Raw genomic sequence first — 18,204 nt, forward strand, 5'->3', positions numbered from 1 at the left:
TATACTATATATAGTATATACACATATGACACTATACAGTACACTATATGTGTATATACAGTATAGTACATGTTTATATATGTGTATATACTATATATACATAGTATATATACACATACATAGTCTGAGGAAAGAAACAGTGGTGGTTATTAGTGGGGGTTCTAGTAACCAACCTGACTGAGTGTGCAGTCCTATTTGATAATTGTAAGCCAAGTCACTTAACTATTAGCCTCAGTTTCCTCATCAGTGAAGATACTAGCAGTAATTACTTCCTTTATAAGATTTCTACAAGTATTCAATGGGAAACTATAACGAAAACACTTAGCATAAACTTGGTATTCTGTAAGTGCTAGATTCTTGTTTTAATATGTGCACAACATTTTTCAGGCTAGTCACTCTGCACTTTAATGAACATAGTCTATCAAGGTAGTAACAAAATCTCAATTATAGGCTAAAAACACTGATATAAATGAGGGGGAAGAGAGACAAAAACATAACATTCACATATAATCCCCTTTCTCCCAAACTATAATTGGTTGATTTTTTTTTTTTTTTTGGTATAGGTTAATTTTCCTTTTATAGAAAATATCAAATTTACAGAACAGTACAAGAACAAGAATAGTACAAATAATACCATACACACTTTACTCAGACTTTCTGGTTATTAACATACCAGCCTGTCATTTGTTCTCTCTCTCCCTCTTCTCATACATAACATATTTTTAACCATTTTTAATGCTTTGTAGTCATTTGAGCATAAGTTGCATCACACATTTATCAGACTGAAATGTATTTACCCCAAATACATTTGCATATATTTCCTAAAAATAGTGATGGTTAATTTTAAATGCAATAGAAAAATATGTCATTGATCCTTTTAAAAGTCTACTTTATTCATATTGTAGTGAAAATAACACGATTGACATTTTCTTGTTGAAATTTTGGGCAGTTCCTTCCCCAACACAAACTAGGTAGGGGAACCAGAACACAACTGGTGAAATTTCCTTACTTGGACCACAGAAGAAATACACACAATCCACTACAGAAGCCAGAAATTTTACTTATGTTTATTGAACACATTTGATACAAGGAAATTTTTAAAAATATATTATTCCTCATTCTCTTGACTCAAATGATTCTTGGGAAACTAAAACATCCTTTCCTTAAAATAAATAATACACGGTAAGGATACTGTGAAAACTTTCATGTACCTTCATAAATTGTCATGGAAATTGCTTTATAATTGCAACAAATCTTGATGAAAAATGTCAGCTAAAATTATAAAGCGATTAAATAAATTAACATGACTGCCAAATAGATATATTAGTATCCTACACTCAGCCAAAGACTAATCCATATGTTATTAGGAGGAGATTCTTTTTTACAATTTAATATGTTAATTTTTAAATACGGTCTTTAAGGTGATGGCAGGCAGAAAAATAAACCAAGAGCTTGGACTCTGGAGGTGGTTAGAACTAGGTTTGAATCTGAGTTCCATCATCATTAAACTGTGCCTCCTTGGAGATGCCACTACCTAAGCTCTCCACACCTCAACTGCTGCACTCATACTGCAGAATACAGAATACAGGTCTGATAACATTACGCCCTGCAGGGTTCAGAGAAGGTTAACAGGGACAAAGCTTGTAAATCACTTAGCACACTGCCTGGTGCATACAGTAAGTGCTCAATTAATGACAGACGTTATTATTAAGTGGTGAGGTCTGGTCTAACATGTTTTCATAAGAAGATTATAAATTACCACAACTCTAATTAAATTTAATCTAAAACTCCTTTGGCTTTCCCTTTTTCTACACCCCTGAGAACTTCAGAATAAAGAACACTAGCCAAACCATGTTTATTTGAATCTATTAGCAGACACACATAAATGAAGTCCAGTGTTACGAGCTTTTACATTTGTAATTTTTTCCCCATTTTTTCTCCAATAGGACTCTATCCACTCAGCAACTATACAATGGCAATTAGGGTTAACAACATATAATAAGAAATACAAAGACACAGAACATTGGGGAATTAGCTGATGCTGGGAAAAGGCAAAAAATGTGCTGTTTCAAGCATGCCTATTATTGGCTAAATCATCCAATTATTAATCTTCACTATATTCTTGCCTGGCATCTAGTGTTGGGTTGTTACTCAACAAATGCTGGAAAGTCAGTTTTTTAAAACTTAGCTTGTTTAAAGAAAAAAAAGAATCTTCGTATAAATAAGGCCTCAAAGCCTAAAGAGAAATTGAAAAGAGTGGGAAGTCATGCTAGAAAGGGAAGGGAAAGGGGTAAGGAAGAACAATCAATCTTCACAGAGGGCCTATGAAGTGTCAAGCTCATGGCTGGGTGCATCCATACTTCTTGTAAACATCAGTAAAGATAATGAGGAAACTGAGTCACAGGAAGCATGAGTAACCTGCCCAAGCCAACAAAACTGGTAAGTGGTAGAGCCTGCCAGCCTCTCAGGTCCACCACACCTGAAAGCCCATCACATCTGAATGTTCTAGACTCAACAAGACAAGCGCTAATGATACACAGGGGCAGGGCATGAGTCCAAGTGTACTATGCTGAAAGGTGGCCTAAAGACGCTGAAGGGCCTTCCAGTGGTTCTCTTTTCCATTACATACACCACTGTGCCAAAGTAAACTAATAGTTCAAATGGCTATAAAATGCAGTGGTTTAAGATAGTAACTTTGGGATCTATCAGACTGAAATCAAACTCAGCTCTGTAAGTGTATGTACTTGAGCCTCTCTAAATCTCATCTCCTTCACTGGAAAATAGATATAATAATAGCTTACACTTCAAAACATTAAGAGGATTAACGGCAATAATGTAAGTAATGTGTTTAACAGAGTTCCTGACACATTGGGCATACTTGATAAACACGACTTGATTTTTTTAAAAAAGTTATTAATTTTTAAATTAGAAAGCATGGTGTCAGATGAGTTACTCAGCCTCTCTACTCCCGCTTTACCTCATATGTAATGACAGTAATAACTACCACTAGCATCATTGTACAACTAATCAAACAATATTTGTAAAGTACATAGGCTCTCCACTGACAAAGAGTGATGAATGCCAGCTGCCCTGTGTAGTGCAGAATTAAGAATTTCAGAACCGATCTTAAAGCTTTAAAAAAATGGCTCTAGATAAGCTCTAAGGAGAAGGATAGATAAAATACATAAGATGAAAAACAGAAATAAAAAAGAGTCAGGCATGGTGGCATGTGTCTGTAGTTCCAGCTACTCTGGAGGCTGAGGTGGGAGGATCACTTGAGCCCAGGAGTTGGAGGCTGCACTGAGCTATGATCATGCCACTGTACTCCAGCCTGGGAGACAGAGTGAGACTGTGTCTCAATAAATAAATAAATAAATAAATAAATAAATAAATAAATAAATAAGAAAAAGAAAAAGCAAGCAAGAAAAAGGTAAGTAAGGTAGAGTATCAACAGAAGTAACTGACATGGACTAGAATAAACAATGCCTTGTAATAAATGGCACAATCCACCAATCACAATGTCACTTTTATTACTGACAAAAGCTACAATGGAGAAAATGGCTTTAGATCTTTGTTAACAAGGGGATTGTTAATAAATCACCCCCAAAATTACACTACCAAACCCATTCCCCAGCAAATCTCAAAACCACTGTCTTCCCGGTGAGATCCGCCCAAAGAAGATTTCCAGCAAGGATGGACAGTGAATGCATGCTTCCCTAGGATCAGACAGAGCCCCCAAGAGAACAGGAATCATCACGGTCAGGAATTTCCAGGTCCCTCTCATAAGCTCACTGACAGGAAAACTCACTTCTCCCCTGGCAAGAGGGAAATATAGATTCCACACTTCAACGCTCCTGAAGGGGTACACTGCAGAAATGCGAAGTGGTTTTCTGCTTTGAGTTGTCACAAATATGGGAGATGCTGCTGGCATTTATGAGAAGGGTTCCAGGGATGCTCCAAGTTCCTCAACGAATAAAACTCCAGAATAACAAAGAAGCTTCCTGCTTCCCTCACCACCTTCCAGTGCTCCATCGGAGAGTCCCATGGATAAAAATGTGTTTGCAGTTATCTGAGCCCATACTCTAGCTCCAAATCACACCTAAACAAAAAGTATTGTTACCTAATCTCATGATTTTTTCATTTGGCACAAAACTCCTTGCCTGGACTATTACCTTACTTTGTGAAACATAAATCATAGCTCACCTTATACATGGGGAAATAGGAAACTATGTATAAGCAGTGCAGTGATGCCCTTGACACAGTAACACCCTTGACGTGGGCAATCTAGTGTTTAAAGTGATTTCTATGTACACAGCTTGTGCTAAACATCATGAGGAGTATAAAAACAAATCAAAAGCATAAGAAGTCATTGCTATCCATGAATGTCCTCTGTTGGAACATCCTCTTACACAGGATATTTTGGACAGAACCACATTTAAAGTCACAAATATATGATGGACAGGGGAACCTCATACCACAGCAAGAAACATTCACTTCTTTGTTCCAATGCTTGTCTTCTTAAAGGAAGCCCAATAGCAAACCAATGCATAGCAAATAAGTTTCAATGGAGAAGGACAAGTGTAAGCAGTCAAGGGGTGAGTCAGTAGGTGGGAGGAATCCCCGAATCATAGACAAGCCAAGGGCACATGGGAAAATGCAGTCATGATGGGTAGAAGAGAATGGGAGAAAAACAGTAGAAAGCTGATCAAGATAAATGTTTTACATTATAAGCAACAAACATCTGTGGTTAAATAGAAAAGGGGTAGAGTCGAAGAGTTCAGATCCTTAAGAGTTTGTGTACTTTAGATGAAGTTAAAGTTAGAGATGACAAGATAGAGAGAAAGAAAGGGAAAGAGAGAGATATCATGACAGAGAATCTGGTACACAGTAGGTGTCCAAAAGCTGGGGAGCTATTGCTATTGTTAGTAGTCATAGTTTTGCCACAGGCTAGGCTTTGCAAAGGCTAAAGCAATCCTTTTAGACAGCCCTTAGTTTACATAGAGGACAACGGCAGAGAAATAGCAATAGAGACAAAATTTCCAGTGACCTTTATCTCTTTATCTGATCAGTCCTATGATGCCTGCAGAACTCTCTAGTTCATGAGTTATGACCAGAAGCATTCTACCAGTGTCCAATACAACCTGAACACAGGTATGCACATTCCAGGAGACAAACTATTTTCCAGCATCCAGTTCTTTATCCTGGACGCTTGCTGACAAATAGGTCTAGTTTATGTCATCAGCTCTAATTGTCAAAGATCACAGGAGGCCGGGCGTGGTGGCTCAAGCCTGTAATCCCAGCACTTTGGGAGGCCGAGACGGGCGGATCACGAGGTCAGGAGATCGAGACCATCCTGGCTGACACGGTGAAACCCCGTCTCTACTAAAAATACAAAAAACTAGCCGGGCGACGTGGCGGGCGCCTGTAGTCCCAGCTACTCGGGAGGCTGAGGCAGGAGAATGGCGTAAACCCGGGAGGCGGAGCTTGCAGTGAGCTGAGATCCAGCCACCGCACTCCAGCCTGGGCGGCAGAGTGAGACTCCATCTCAAAAAAAAAAAAAAAAAAAAAAAAAAATCACAGGAAAAGGGGTTGATTTTAGGCAAGCCATACTGGAAACAACTATGCTTAAGAGAAAACTGTAAGTTCAAATAGAACTAATGGTAATTTGTGGCCCCATTTAAAATAATAGACAATGTTAGCAGATGCTAAAATGCCTGTTTGAATATAGCTATCGTATAAAGACCAGTATCACCTATGTTTACCACATCAAATTTAAATTGCCTTATAGATCAAACACACTAATCCCTCTATGAAGTCCTTTAAGTCAATGATCAATACCTCTTAGACTGGTTACAATAGTCTCAGTATTGGGAAGAGCCTTGATGAACAAAGCGTTAAGCTGCAGAACAAAACTGACTTATCCTTTCCTCTTTTAGGCAACCTTTGCCTGAAAAGAAAGATGACAGTTGAGCCTAGAAAAGTGAGGAGGAATGGGAGGGGCATTGTTCAGCATTCCAGAGAACCTACACTACTGGATGAGTTGTATCTCGTTTTGACAGCAGCAGTATAGTAAATGACAAGCCCTGTCAGGTAATGCATTTATCTTCATGGGAAAAGCGGCCATTCCAAAGCAAGAATCTCAGATGTTGTCACATCAGCTAGGATAAGAAGTCATAAAACAGGAAGGCTATCATTGCAGGAGGTACGGTGATATCTAGACTACAATTAGGAGGAGCTGTGAACGGGCACTCCAGCTCCAAGCTCATGGGCGCTCTGACATTTTTCTTGTGTGCCTCGATTACCAGCCACGTAATTAGTGAAATCCTTATCAGTCATCTATGACTCAAGACCCTGACCTTCTTTTCATGCTGAAAGCCTTAGGGTCAAAGCAATTCTGCTGTTTTCTCAAATGCTAAGTAAGGAAAAAAAAAAAGAAGAAGAAAAAGAACATCTTTTTCCATTTCTTCATTTGTTCATTCGTTCGACAAATATTTATCCTACAGTCCAGGCACCAACCTAGGAGTGGCCTCGTCACTCAGTTAGATATGCTGCCTGACTCATGAAAGTCGGAATCTAATTAGAACAGGCAGGCATGCAGCAGGCACTACAATCAGGCACAAAAAAGGCATGAAGGAAGTCACAGAGTGTGGCTTGGGGAGTGGGGAGGAGGTCAACAGGCCCAATCTGTGGAAGCAACGGAGGACTTCGTGGAGGAAGTGGCGTCTGGCTAAAACTTAAAAAGAAGACTGTGAACTGGTCAGATAGATAGGTGGCGGAATAGGAAAAAATAATATGTACCCATTTATAAGAAGACACAAAGTGTGTTTGGAACATGAAGTTTGTAGGGTTGAAGCACAGATTGGGAGGGGTTGGGAATGTGAACAAAACTAGAGGGGGAGAAAGACAGATATATTAGCTAGATGGTTCTGAGGAATGAGAGAAGTAGGCATGTTTACAAGCATTGCAAACCCATTTATTATGGTTTTCTATAGGTGCACAAAGAAAAGATCTAATGGAAAATAAGCTAAACCTAGATATGCTAAGAAAATCATGTAATGATTTTTTTGAATCTAAATCATTAATTAAAATTATATTGTACATACCAGTGAATTACTTGAACATCAGAGAGAATATACTTATTTTTAAGGTTTTATGCCTGCCATTGCTCCCAACCCCAAGACAGAAAATGTCATTATTTTAAACAACTAGAGCTCTAAATTCAGCCATTAGAAATATTTTTTCCTTTTACTCTCAATAGTCTGTATATTACTCTAATCAGGCTATTACTGATAACACCCAACTTGGGAGTTACAGAGAACTGGTTTAACCCTGACCATGCTACTTGCTGTGTGACCTTAAGCAAACTAGTAACCTCTCTGAACCTGTTTCCTTTAATAAAACTCACCTTATAGGATTGCTATGTGTATCTGATAAGACAATGGTTGAGTCAGTACTACTATTTCCATTTTACTGAAGAGTCAACGATATTCAGAGAGGTTATGTGACTTGTACCAGGCCACACAGCCAGCAGAGCAGCCCTCAGACTTCAGGCAGGCCCCTGAACTCATTCTGCAACTGCATCTCTTTTCTGTTGGGGTTTTTCTAGGGGTATTTTCAATGGCAAATATAATTAAATTTCAACTAACATACCCTTTCTTCTTACTGTAGAAATAATAAAAGTTCTTGAATAAAGGAAAAATAAAAGGGGAGTCGAGAATAATAATAACTGTAACAAAAATAGCACTGGATGAACACTTTAAAAATGGGTAAACTGTATGGTATGTGAATTATATCTCAACAACACTGTTACAAATTTTGAAAAGTAAAATAGCAGCAGATGAGAAATGAGTAATACGGCATTTCAAATGGTACAATTTTGAGAAAGTTCAATTTTGTTGCTTCATCTTTTGGCCAGTAAAACAGGGGTGCTATTATCTGCATTTTCTTTGACAGAGAATTAAGATAAACTGAGCCCTAAGTGGTAAAGTGTGCTATGATGCACATACAGCTCCAATACATTATGGCAACACTAAAAATAACCTGAGAATGAAGGAGCTTTATTTCTTCACTGCCAATGGCCCATGAGCCTCCTAAAATGTACAGGGAAAGAAGTCTACCCCCACCGCAAGCACGTGTTCATGAGGTCATCTCTTCTCAAAATACTGAAGTCACTGAAATGTCAGTGGCAGGAAGTTCTGGAACGTACAGATTACACGAGCCCATTTCCCTGCAGCACAGTTACATCATCATCAAGAGAATCCATTCCCCAAATCCATGGCTTCCTAATCCATCAGCACAACAGGCTGGTGGAGAGCTTGGCTTTCCCAGTCACATGGGCCAAAGAATCAAAATAAACACAAACGTAGCCAGAGGAACACAAGTCGAAAGAATCCCAGGTCAGCCCCAGTCTACTCATGTTCAAAGGCACACACGCTCCACCAGACTCCAAAACAGACCTCTTCTGAATTTCCTTCCCATTTTATGAAGGAAGTGTAAAATGAATTGTTACCTGTTTTCTCTTTTAGTAGGAACACCATTTCTGCTTTCCAAATTCCTGATTTACTGGTTTCACAGCCATAAAACATCAATGCCAAGGGTTTTATACAAGCAAAAACAAACATGATTTTTCCACTGTTTTTAAAAGACAGAGGTCGTTTTTGCCCCAATTCCTACAGAGTGGTAAGCTTAAAATCAAGCCATTTAGCTCACAGTCAGGTCCAATAAATCAGTGGAAAAAATAAACGGGAGAGCATGCCAAAATGTAACCATGGTAACACCACAGATGCATCAAGAAATGGTGCGCTCATTTGCTTCATCCCCATTTCTTAAATTGGAATCTAAGTAGGGGAAAAATTACACAGAGAACAATCATGATTCTGCAATTACTGATTTCTGCAAAATTGTATTCAACCTGCTGTGCTGTAACTTCAGAGGCAGCTACGAAAACAGCCCTAGATGACATAAGAGTTAAAAAGACCAGATCCGCCACTTACTGACCCTCCCTGTGACTTTGTTTCTTCATCTGTAAAACGGGTGTTAAAGACTCCCAACTTCAAAGGGTTACTACAGGAGGAATGCCTGACAGTGCAGAAGAGACAGGGTAATGATGAATTCAGGCGACTCGAAGCCCTGATCACATTTGGCTTTCATTTTATTGGCTTCCTCATTGCCTCAGTTTCTTGATTTATAAAAACACAATGATAATCCCTGCCCTATCTATGTGATTAGCATTAGGAATTAATTATTATTCAGCCAAAATATAATACATTGTTATGAGGGTATTACCAGGATTACAGTTTACAACTTCAAAGCTAAAAGACTAAAAGAACTGAGGACCACAAGTTCACATTAACACATCATCACACTCCTCTCCGTCAAATGCTTAGCCACTCCATGGACAGAGGCAATCTTGGGGCCCTGTCGCAAGTTACTTGTAGCAAACTTCTTTTCCTCTCAGAGCCTCTGTTTTATTTATGAGCAAAATGGAGAGCCAAGGGCTATTCTAGAATCTGATCTATGGAAGTTATCATCTAGAACTAGTCTAAGTCTTTTCAAATCTACAGAATGCCTTAGATTAGTTCTGCTTGTTCTTTCACAGTAGTATCAGAAAACATTAGCACTCTAGCATATCATTTGCAAGGCTTTTTTTTTTTTTTTTTAAAGAAAACCATTTATAGCAAACAAAACATAGAAATAAACAGGGTACCTTGAACATTAAATTATCCTCCTTTCTTTTGCTGGTTTAAAAAATGATATTTCTAGAAAAATAAATTCTAAACTTTGAAGGACTGGGTAATAGGAGAAAGAAAAATTCTAAGTAATAAAACCAGAATCATTCTTTCCTCATATTTTAAAAGAAATTAAACAACCAGGAACACAGTATGGCACAACACAGTGAAACTTCACTACAACGGAGCTGCCAATTTATCCACCCATACACAGACAGAGAGACAGACAGGCTGCCTTTCTTTACAAAGACACTCTGCTTTCAGCGTTCCTGTGTTCTGTGTCTTGTTTTTTTCAGATTTGGTGTAATCTAATGATTTGGGGGTTTGGGATTTTTTTTATCTGTGGAAATCATTTCTTCAAACAAAATTATATAAAATCCTGACTTACGAATCTGATGAAGTTGACCAAAAGGAGAACCCTGGGAAGGAAGAAAGAGCCCACTGGGGTATTCCCTTCACTGGGGGTCTCCACAAAGGTCAGTCTGAAGGCTGCTGGCCCAGTCTACTCCATTAATAAGAGCAATAGTTAACATCTATGGAGGCTTAGAGCACACCATTATCTTACAAAACACCTTCTGTGCCTGATCTCATTGACTCCTCATAGCAGTTCCATGAAGCTGGTATTACTGACATGTCCTTTCCACTAATGTGAAAAGTGGGCCTTACAAAGGGTAGATAATTTGCTCCACATTACAGAGAAATGACTGAAACCCAGGCACACCACGACACTGTATTATTCAATTATGCTCATCAATTATAAATCAATTATGATTTACTTGAGTTAAGGAGTCACTCAGTAGGCAAGCCACTAGGTGTTCCACAATCAATTGTTGAGATCTCCTTTCTCCCCTGGACCTTTCACACACACACACGCACCCAGCAGTGAGATGCCAAAGTCTGGCTACTTACAAGGCACAGCATGGCGGTAAAGGTTATCCCTTATGGTCTGCTGGAGCTCATGATCAGGAGACCCCTTCTGGAACCGCTGATTGAGAAAATGTCGCAGGTCCTTGTTCAGCCTTCCTCCTGCAGGAAATACATAAAATAGACATACCACATCAACAACAGGGCCTCCTAGAAAAGAAGTAGCCAAGAACTGAATGCAAGAAAGCCACAGGATGCAATTCTAGCCTGCCACCCCTAGTCATTAGGAGGATGTACTTTAGATTTTCCTCTGCAAGGGTAAGATCAAGCAAGAATGTCATAAAGATAAAACAGTACTGGCAATGCATAAATTTGGAGCTCCTATCTCACATCATACTAGAAGGCCAAAATATCAAAATGTTTAACATAGGCTATTACATTTAAATATGTGCCATCAACACTTGTAGACCCTATTACTAGAAGTGTAAATTACTGAAACCTTAAAGAAGACAATCCAGCAATAACTATCAAATTATAAAATGTTCTTTGACCAGGGATTTGATTGGTAGGAATTTACTCTACAGGTATACTTGTAATCTCCTCAAATTTCCATGAGCATTTACTATAGTTCTTAAACTTTTTTTAATTTTTATTTTTTGAAATGGAGTCTCACTCTGTCACCTAGGCTGGAGTACAGTGTGCGATCTCAGCTCACGGGAACCTCTGCTTCCCAGATTCAAGCAATTCTCCTGCCTCAGCCTCCCGAGTAGCTGGGGTTACAGGCACCTACCACCATACCCGGCTAATTTTTGTATTATTAGTAGAGACAGGGCTTCACCATGTAGAATAGGCTGGTCTCAAACTCCCAGCCTCAAGTGATCTGCCCACCTCAGCCTCCCAAAGTGTTGGGATGACAGGTGTGAGTCACTGCACCTGGCCCTAATATAGCTTCTTTTTTATGACAGTAAATAAATAAAAACAAAAACCTGGTAACAACCAAAAGGGAGCAATTAAAGCACAATTCATCCATATAACAACTACTTTGCATAAGCTAGATTTTCATGGGTTGATATTGGGAGAAAATGTGTGGAACTGTGCATAATGTCTGATTCCTTTTCTGTAAAAATGAATTTGGAAAAGGAGAGACTGAGTATTAATAGGAAGAATCATAAGAAAGTTTTAAAAGCAGTTTCATTTAGGATAAAGGACTTGAGCTGGGGATAAATACGTAGACTTCACTCTTCATCATACAGACAGACAGACAGACATAGACATAGACATAGACACAGACATCTCCCTACCCTGTGCTGCTTTTCAAACGCTAAATGTATGTTGCTTTGTTGTTGTTGTTGTTAAAGCATAGTTACCTAGGTGAGTCTGTGTTTATTTCTTCACAATTGTCTACACTTAACAGAACAAAAGAAAAGCTAAAAATATGATATTATCACAAAAATGTGTCATCGAAAAGAGACACATTTTAAAAAATCATAATCACAAATTACAGTCTACAGGATCAACAGAAGGCTTGTAGATCAACCTAACTAGCATTCACTCTTAATGGAGAAAGATGCTTCAATAACAGCTAAAACTAACTAGGCTGAGACTGTCTTTCCATTTTCAGACAAGATACAAATTAGGTAAGAGCATTTTTAGCCTTAGAGAAACAATGCAGCAACCCAGGAGTCATGTGAGCTATAAAACTCATGTCTTCAAACGATAACTTCCCTATGGTCAAAAAGAGTAAATCATGAGGATGACAGTGATGGTTAAGATGATGGTATTTCCTACCTAGGGCAGGAAACTACTGATCTTTACTTTAACATCACGTTCAATATAAGATTCTGGCTACATCTGCTCATTTTGAAATAGATAATAAAACCCAGTTTGAGCTATTTTATTTGGTATTATATCTACTGTTTCAAGTGCTCAAAAGGAAAATACACATATTCAAACCAATCTTAAGTCATTCAATCATTCATCAAGAATTTACTGAACGAAGACACCCACATGCCACATGAACCCACCCCCCAAAAAATCAGCACAAGGTTTGAACAGACAGTTCACAATGGAATATATGCGACTATTAAGCATATAAAAAGATGTTAGACATCCTTAATCACTAGAGGAAAAATAATAAAATCACAATGAGATCCCATTAAATAACTACTTGAATAACAAAAATTAAAAAGACTGAAAATATCAAGTGTTGGCAAGGTTGTAGAGAAACAGGAACTCAAATATATTGTTTAGCAGGCACACAAAATGGTTCGTCCTCTTAGGAAAACAATTTGTCAATATCTCAGAAAGTCATACCTTCAATAGCCAAGTGACCCAACAATTCCACCCTTACTTACATGAGAGAAATGAAAACAAGTCCACAAAAAAAATCTTGAAGATGAATCTTCACAGCAACTTTACTTACAAATAGCCAAAAATTGGAAACAATCCAAATGTCCATCGGAAGGTGAATGAATAAGCAAACTGTGGTATAATCAAGCACTGGGGTGCTATACAGCAATTAAAAGAAACTACTAATGCATGCATTAATACTGATGAATCTCAAACACAGAATGTTAAGCAAAAGAAGTCAGACACAAAAAATAAAATATTGCATGATTTCATTCATATACAAAGTTTGGGGATGCACTAAAAAATTTTGGAATGGACTAATTTATAGTGAGAGAAAACAGTTTAGTTGTTACAGAGAGCTGAAGGTAGGTAAAAACTAACTGCAAAGAGCATAAGGGAATAAGATCTATGGATCTATGGGTCTTTCCCATTGGGGAAAACAGGGTGAAGGACTTCTATATGATTTCCATACATGGAGGATTCTATACATGGGGCCTCTATATTATTTTTTGTAATATCCTGTGAATATATAATATTTTCAACATCAGTTTTTTAAAATGGGGAGCACAAGGGAAGATTCTGGAGGAGATGCCAATATAATATTTTCTTTTTTTGAGATGAAGCCTCATTTTGTTGCCCAGGCTCGTGTGCAGTGGCACAATCTCAGCTCACTGCAACCTCTGCCTCCCAGGCTCAAGTGATTTTCATGCCTCAGCCTTCCGAGTAGCAGGGATTACAGGCATCTTCCACCATGCGTGGCGAGTTTTCATATTTATAGTAGAGATGGGGTTCTACCATGTTGGCCAGGCTGATCTTGAACTCCACCCTCAAGCGATCTGCCCACCTCGGCATCCCAAAGTGATGGGATTACGGGTGTGAGCCACCACTCCTGGCCCCAATATAATATTCTTGATCGAGATTAATAACATGGGTTTTTATATTTGTCAAAATTCACATAACTATATACACAAACAAGTATGTTTTATTATATGTAAGCTATACCAATAAAATCGATTTCAAAAGTTTAAAATATATATAATGATTGGATGATTGGATGAGTGCTAGGTGTGAGTCAATGTTCAGGTTGCATAGTTCTCTCTTTAGAGAGTTGAAGTGAAGGAAAAAGAAAGTAAATCTAGGTAGTTAAGCCAGACGTGCCTACTTCTGAATCCTGGCTCAACTGTTTATCAGCTGGTGAGTCTGAGCACAGGGCTTAATCTCTGAACCTTGCTTTCTTCAAATGTAAAAATAGAACATTGATGTAATATTAGCTCTGTCACAAGATTGTAGTGAGGATTAAATGGGATGATACATTCAGACAGTGCCTGGCAAAAAGAAAGCACTCAGTGAAAGATGGAAATTATAATTATTATGTTGTTGAATGGACGATTGTTGAGGTGAGGGGCCAAAGAAAGAAAATCAGTCCAAACATTAACTCTTAATCTTTTAAAAAAAAAATCCATGCAAACAAAATTTATTCTATTGGCTTAGAAATAGCTAGAAACAAAATAAAGACCTATGGAGATTTGGATGAAAGGATATTTCTAGTGTTTCTAGAAGTAAATAAAAATCTACTTGTGCTAAAATAATGTGGACCTATGTAAACTCATTAACAAACATTTAGTGTGTGCTTAATATATTCCAGGCATTGTGCTGGAGCTGAAGTTCAGGAAATGAAATCAACTAGTAAGTCACTGGTATGTCGTCTCTCTACCTGCTAACTCTAGCTTGAGGTATAAGGCGCTCTAGAAATTGAGTTAAAAAATAACATTTACCAGCACAATTCCCATTGCCTGCAATGTAGGGTTTTAAATTTTTCTTAGGTGACAAGAGTTCTTGACATTAAAAAGACACTAACAGTTATCATTTGAGCCATGGCAAAGATGTCTATGATATCCAAAATGCTTAAATCAAAAGCAACATTCCAAAGGAGTTTTCAGATACAATATCTTTTTATCACATACATAACAAAGATTTGTACATCCTTATGGATCACATGTGGTAACTATCAAGATAAACCAGGGGCATATAGATTGGAAAGCATTCTATTTTTTTTATTTTTCTGGAGACAGAGTCTCACCCTATCACCCAGGCTGGAGTGCATTGGTGTTATCATGGCTCACAGTAGCTTTGACCTTTCAGGCTCAAGTAATCCTCCAGCCTCAGCTTCCCAAGTAGCTGGGACTACAGGCATGCACCATTATGTCCAGCTATTTTTTAAATTTTTGTAGATACAGGTTCTTGCTATGTTGCCCAGGCTGGTCTTGAACTCCTGGGCTCAAGCAATCCTTCTGTCTCAGCCTCCCAAAGCGCTGGGACTAAAAGTGTGAGCCACCGTGCCCCACCTGGAAGGCATTCTTAAGTATAAGCTCTTGGTTTACACCTAAGCTTACATTCAAACTAACCAAGGTAGCTAGGGTTTATGGTCATCAAACTAAAACTCCCCTCTACTGCAGATGTGCAAAAGGACAGGGTTTACTATGCTGCCAGTTAAGATTTACTTTGAGTTCCATGACATTTGGACATGAAAAGCCTCAACCTTCACATTCTATTAAAAATACTGTACATTTTGGCATCTAATATCAAATTAATTGCCAATTATTCAAGGGACATATCTATAAATTGTCTACTAATTGTCAAGGGCAGTAAGCCAATAAAATAAGTTGGAAGACAGTTTGTCATAGCATCTTCACTTTCTTTGAAATTCAAGATTTGTTTTGTAAATAGAAAAGAGAATATAGGTCAGAAATACAGTCATACACCATATAGCAAAGTTCCAGTCAAAGCCATATGTACCATGGGTCCAAAATTACAACACTGTATTTTTTCTGTACCTTCTCTCTGTTTGCATATGTTTAGATTCACAAACACTTACCATTGTGTTACAAATGCCTATAGTATTCAGGAAAGTAACACGCTGTGCAGATTGTAGCTTAGGAGCAATGGGCTATACTATATAGCATAGGTGTGTGTAGTAGGCTATACCAACTGGGTTTATGTAACTGCACTCTATGATGTGTGCATGACTAAATCACCTAAGACCACATTTCTCAGAATGTATTCCAGTCATTATGCAACATACGACTATATGTAGAGCTTTTTCCAAGAAAGGGGTTCAGAACTTAATGTAAGACAATTTTATATCTTAACTGGGGAAAATGGGGCTTAGATGCTCTCTTGATCTGTCATTACTTTATATTTTTGTATCTTATTTATACATCTGGAATTCTGTGTCTTTTACATTTACAGCAATATAACGCTGCTTTTTTTCACCCATATGAGTTTACAGAATGTTAATCACGTTTGATGGATGTAATTTTTATTTTAAACGTTGTATAATATTCAATATTAAAATAAACCGAAATATATGTATCCTTCATAGAAAATTAAGCTATTTCCAATATAAACAATGCTGCTATAAGTCTCTGTAATGCCTCCCTCCCCCAACTTTTTTTTTAGCAAATCTGTGGGGTTTTTCCTCTCTAGATTATCTAAACCTAAAAATGGACATAGATATCTTCGACTTATTTTAATATTTTTGAATTCATCCCCAAAATGGTGGTACCAATTTGCCTTTCCATAAATAGTTTTGGCAGTCCTATTTTCCTACACTTAGGCCAACATTTGCTATTGTCACTATCTTTCAGGTCCCCAAGACCACTCCTGACTGGATGATTCACTAAGAAGATTCAGAGGACTCGTTATATAGTTGTACTTGTGGCTATGGTTTATTCTAGCAAAAAGATACAAAGTAAAATCAGCAAAGGAAAAAGCCTCACAGAACAAAGTCCAGAGAAAATCGGTATAAGTTTCTAAGTGTCCTCTCCAAATGGCATCACATAGGACACATGTACATCCCCCAAAGAACCCATGTGAAAAGCTGCCCACGAGAGAAGCTCCTTAGACATCCAGGGTCCAGGGCTTTTACTGGGAGTTGGTCATGTAAGCAGCCTTTGCCTGGCACAAAATAAATCTCCAGACTCTCGGAAAAAAAAGTATAAATGATAGCATTTGGGCATACAGTCTAGATATAGTGAGTCTACTCTTATCGGTTATTAGAATAGAAGAAATTCTCTGAAATGCAAGTTCCCAGATGCCAGCCAAGGGCCACCTTAGCATTCCATCCAGCTGCCACTAACTCTTTTCTGCACATTCCAACTTTATAAATGTTTCCTAATCTACTAAATATAAAATGATATCTTGGTGTTATATTAATTTATAATTACTGATTACAACTGAGATTGAACATTCTATTATAGTTTTTAAATTGTCTTTTATGTTTTCCTTTCTGTGACTTGCCTGTTCACATTTCTTGTACGTTTTCCTATTAGGTTATCTAGTTATTCTTGATAAAGAGAAATTCTTACATATTCTGGATAGGGTTTCTTTGGCACTTACTTGTGGTATAAACTTTGCTTGTCATTATTTAAACATAAAATGATCCCCTAATATAACTGAGACGTGTTGCTTCTCCAAATTTTTCTCTCACCTGATAGAGAGTTTTCGGCCAACTCTTACCAGAAACATCTTTTCAAGGTGATGGATGATGAGGAGACCCTGCTTGGACTGATCTCTACCTCCTAGGATAGAGATCCGAAATGGAATGTTGCTCAGTAGAAAGAATCTTTGTGGTCAAGAAACCAGGTTTCCCGAGGGAACACTTTGCAGTCTTCTTAATGTATCCATCTGTGACCGAGAGGGCAGAATACAATTCCCTGTCTGTATTACATGAGCTCCACAGCTACATCCACATCCAGAAGGTCGAAGAATGGTATTTCATTACAATTAGAATTGACACTGAAATACATTTCAAATTGTCAATGCGGAGGAGAACTTGCATAAGGATTTTGAACTAATCACACTTTCAGGAGATTCTGCTTTAGCACACAATTTCTTCAAAAAATGATTATAGTTGTAGGAAAAGTCCATTTATTAGGGCAACAACAAATGGTTTGTACTGCATTGGAGCTATTACAGCAAAAAAAAAAAAAAAATCCATCAGTTTGGCACTTCAGTTTTATAAAGAATAGGATTTTTTAAACACAAAATTACAAATTGAAAAACAAATTAACTTGTTTTCTAGTCACTCGAACTCACAACCCAAAATTCATTTAAGTGAGCTTTGTCTGAAAAGGATGTTTGCTACTTGTTTTTTCTAATATATTTTCTACAATTTTTTCTTACTGTAAAAGCAATATAAATCACTGGAGAGTTACCCTTTAATGGGTGTGGAGTTTCAGTTGTGGATGCTGAAAAAGTTTTA

The 18,204-nt window shown here is 37.8% G+C and overlaps 1 protein-coding gene across 19 annotated transcripts in view; it reads right to left on the reverse strand.

The window, feature by feature from the left end:
• MAGI1 (membrane associated guanylate kinase, WW and PDZ domain containing 1) overlaps window positions 1-18,204 on the reverse strand; it is a 677,305-nt gene that overhangs the window by 261,876 nt on the left and 397,225 nt on the right. For all 19 annotated transcript variants that reach the window (XM_030923822.1, XM_030923713.1, XM_030923639.1 and 16 more), the window contains exon 2: window positions 10,638-10,754. In XM_030923822.1, the coding sequence (XP_030779682.1) occupies window positions 10,638-10,754 (117 nt within the window). The remainder of the gene's footprint in view (window positions 1-10,637; window positions 10,755-18,204) is intronic.

This window comes from Rhinopithecus roxellana, chromosome 1 (assembly GCF_007565055.1).
Source record: "Rhinopithecus roxellana isolate Shanxi Qingling chromosome 1, ASM756505v1, whole genome shotgun sequence".
NCBI lineage: Eukaryota > Metazoa > Chordata > Mammalia > Primates > Cercopithecidae > Rhinopithecus > Rhinopithecus roxellana.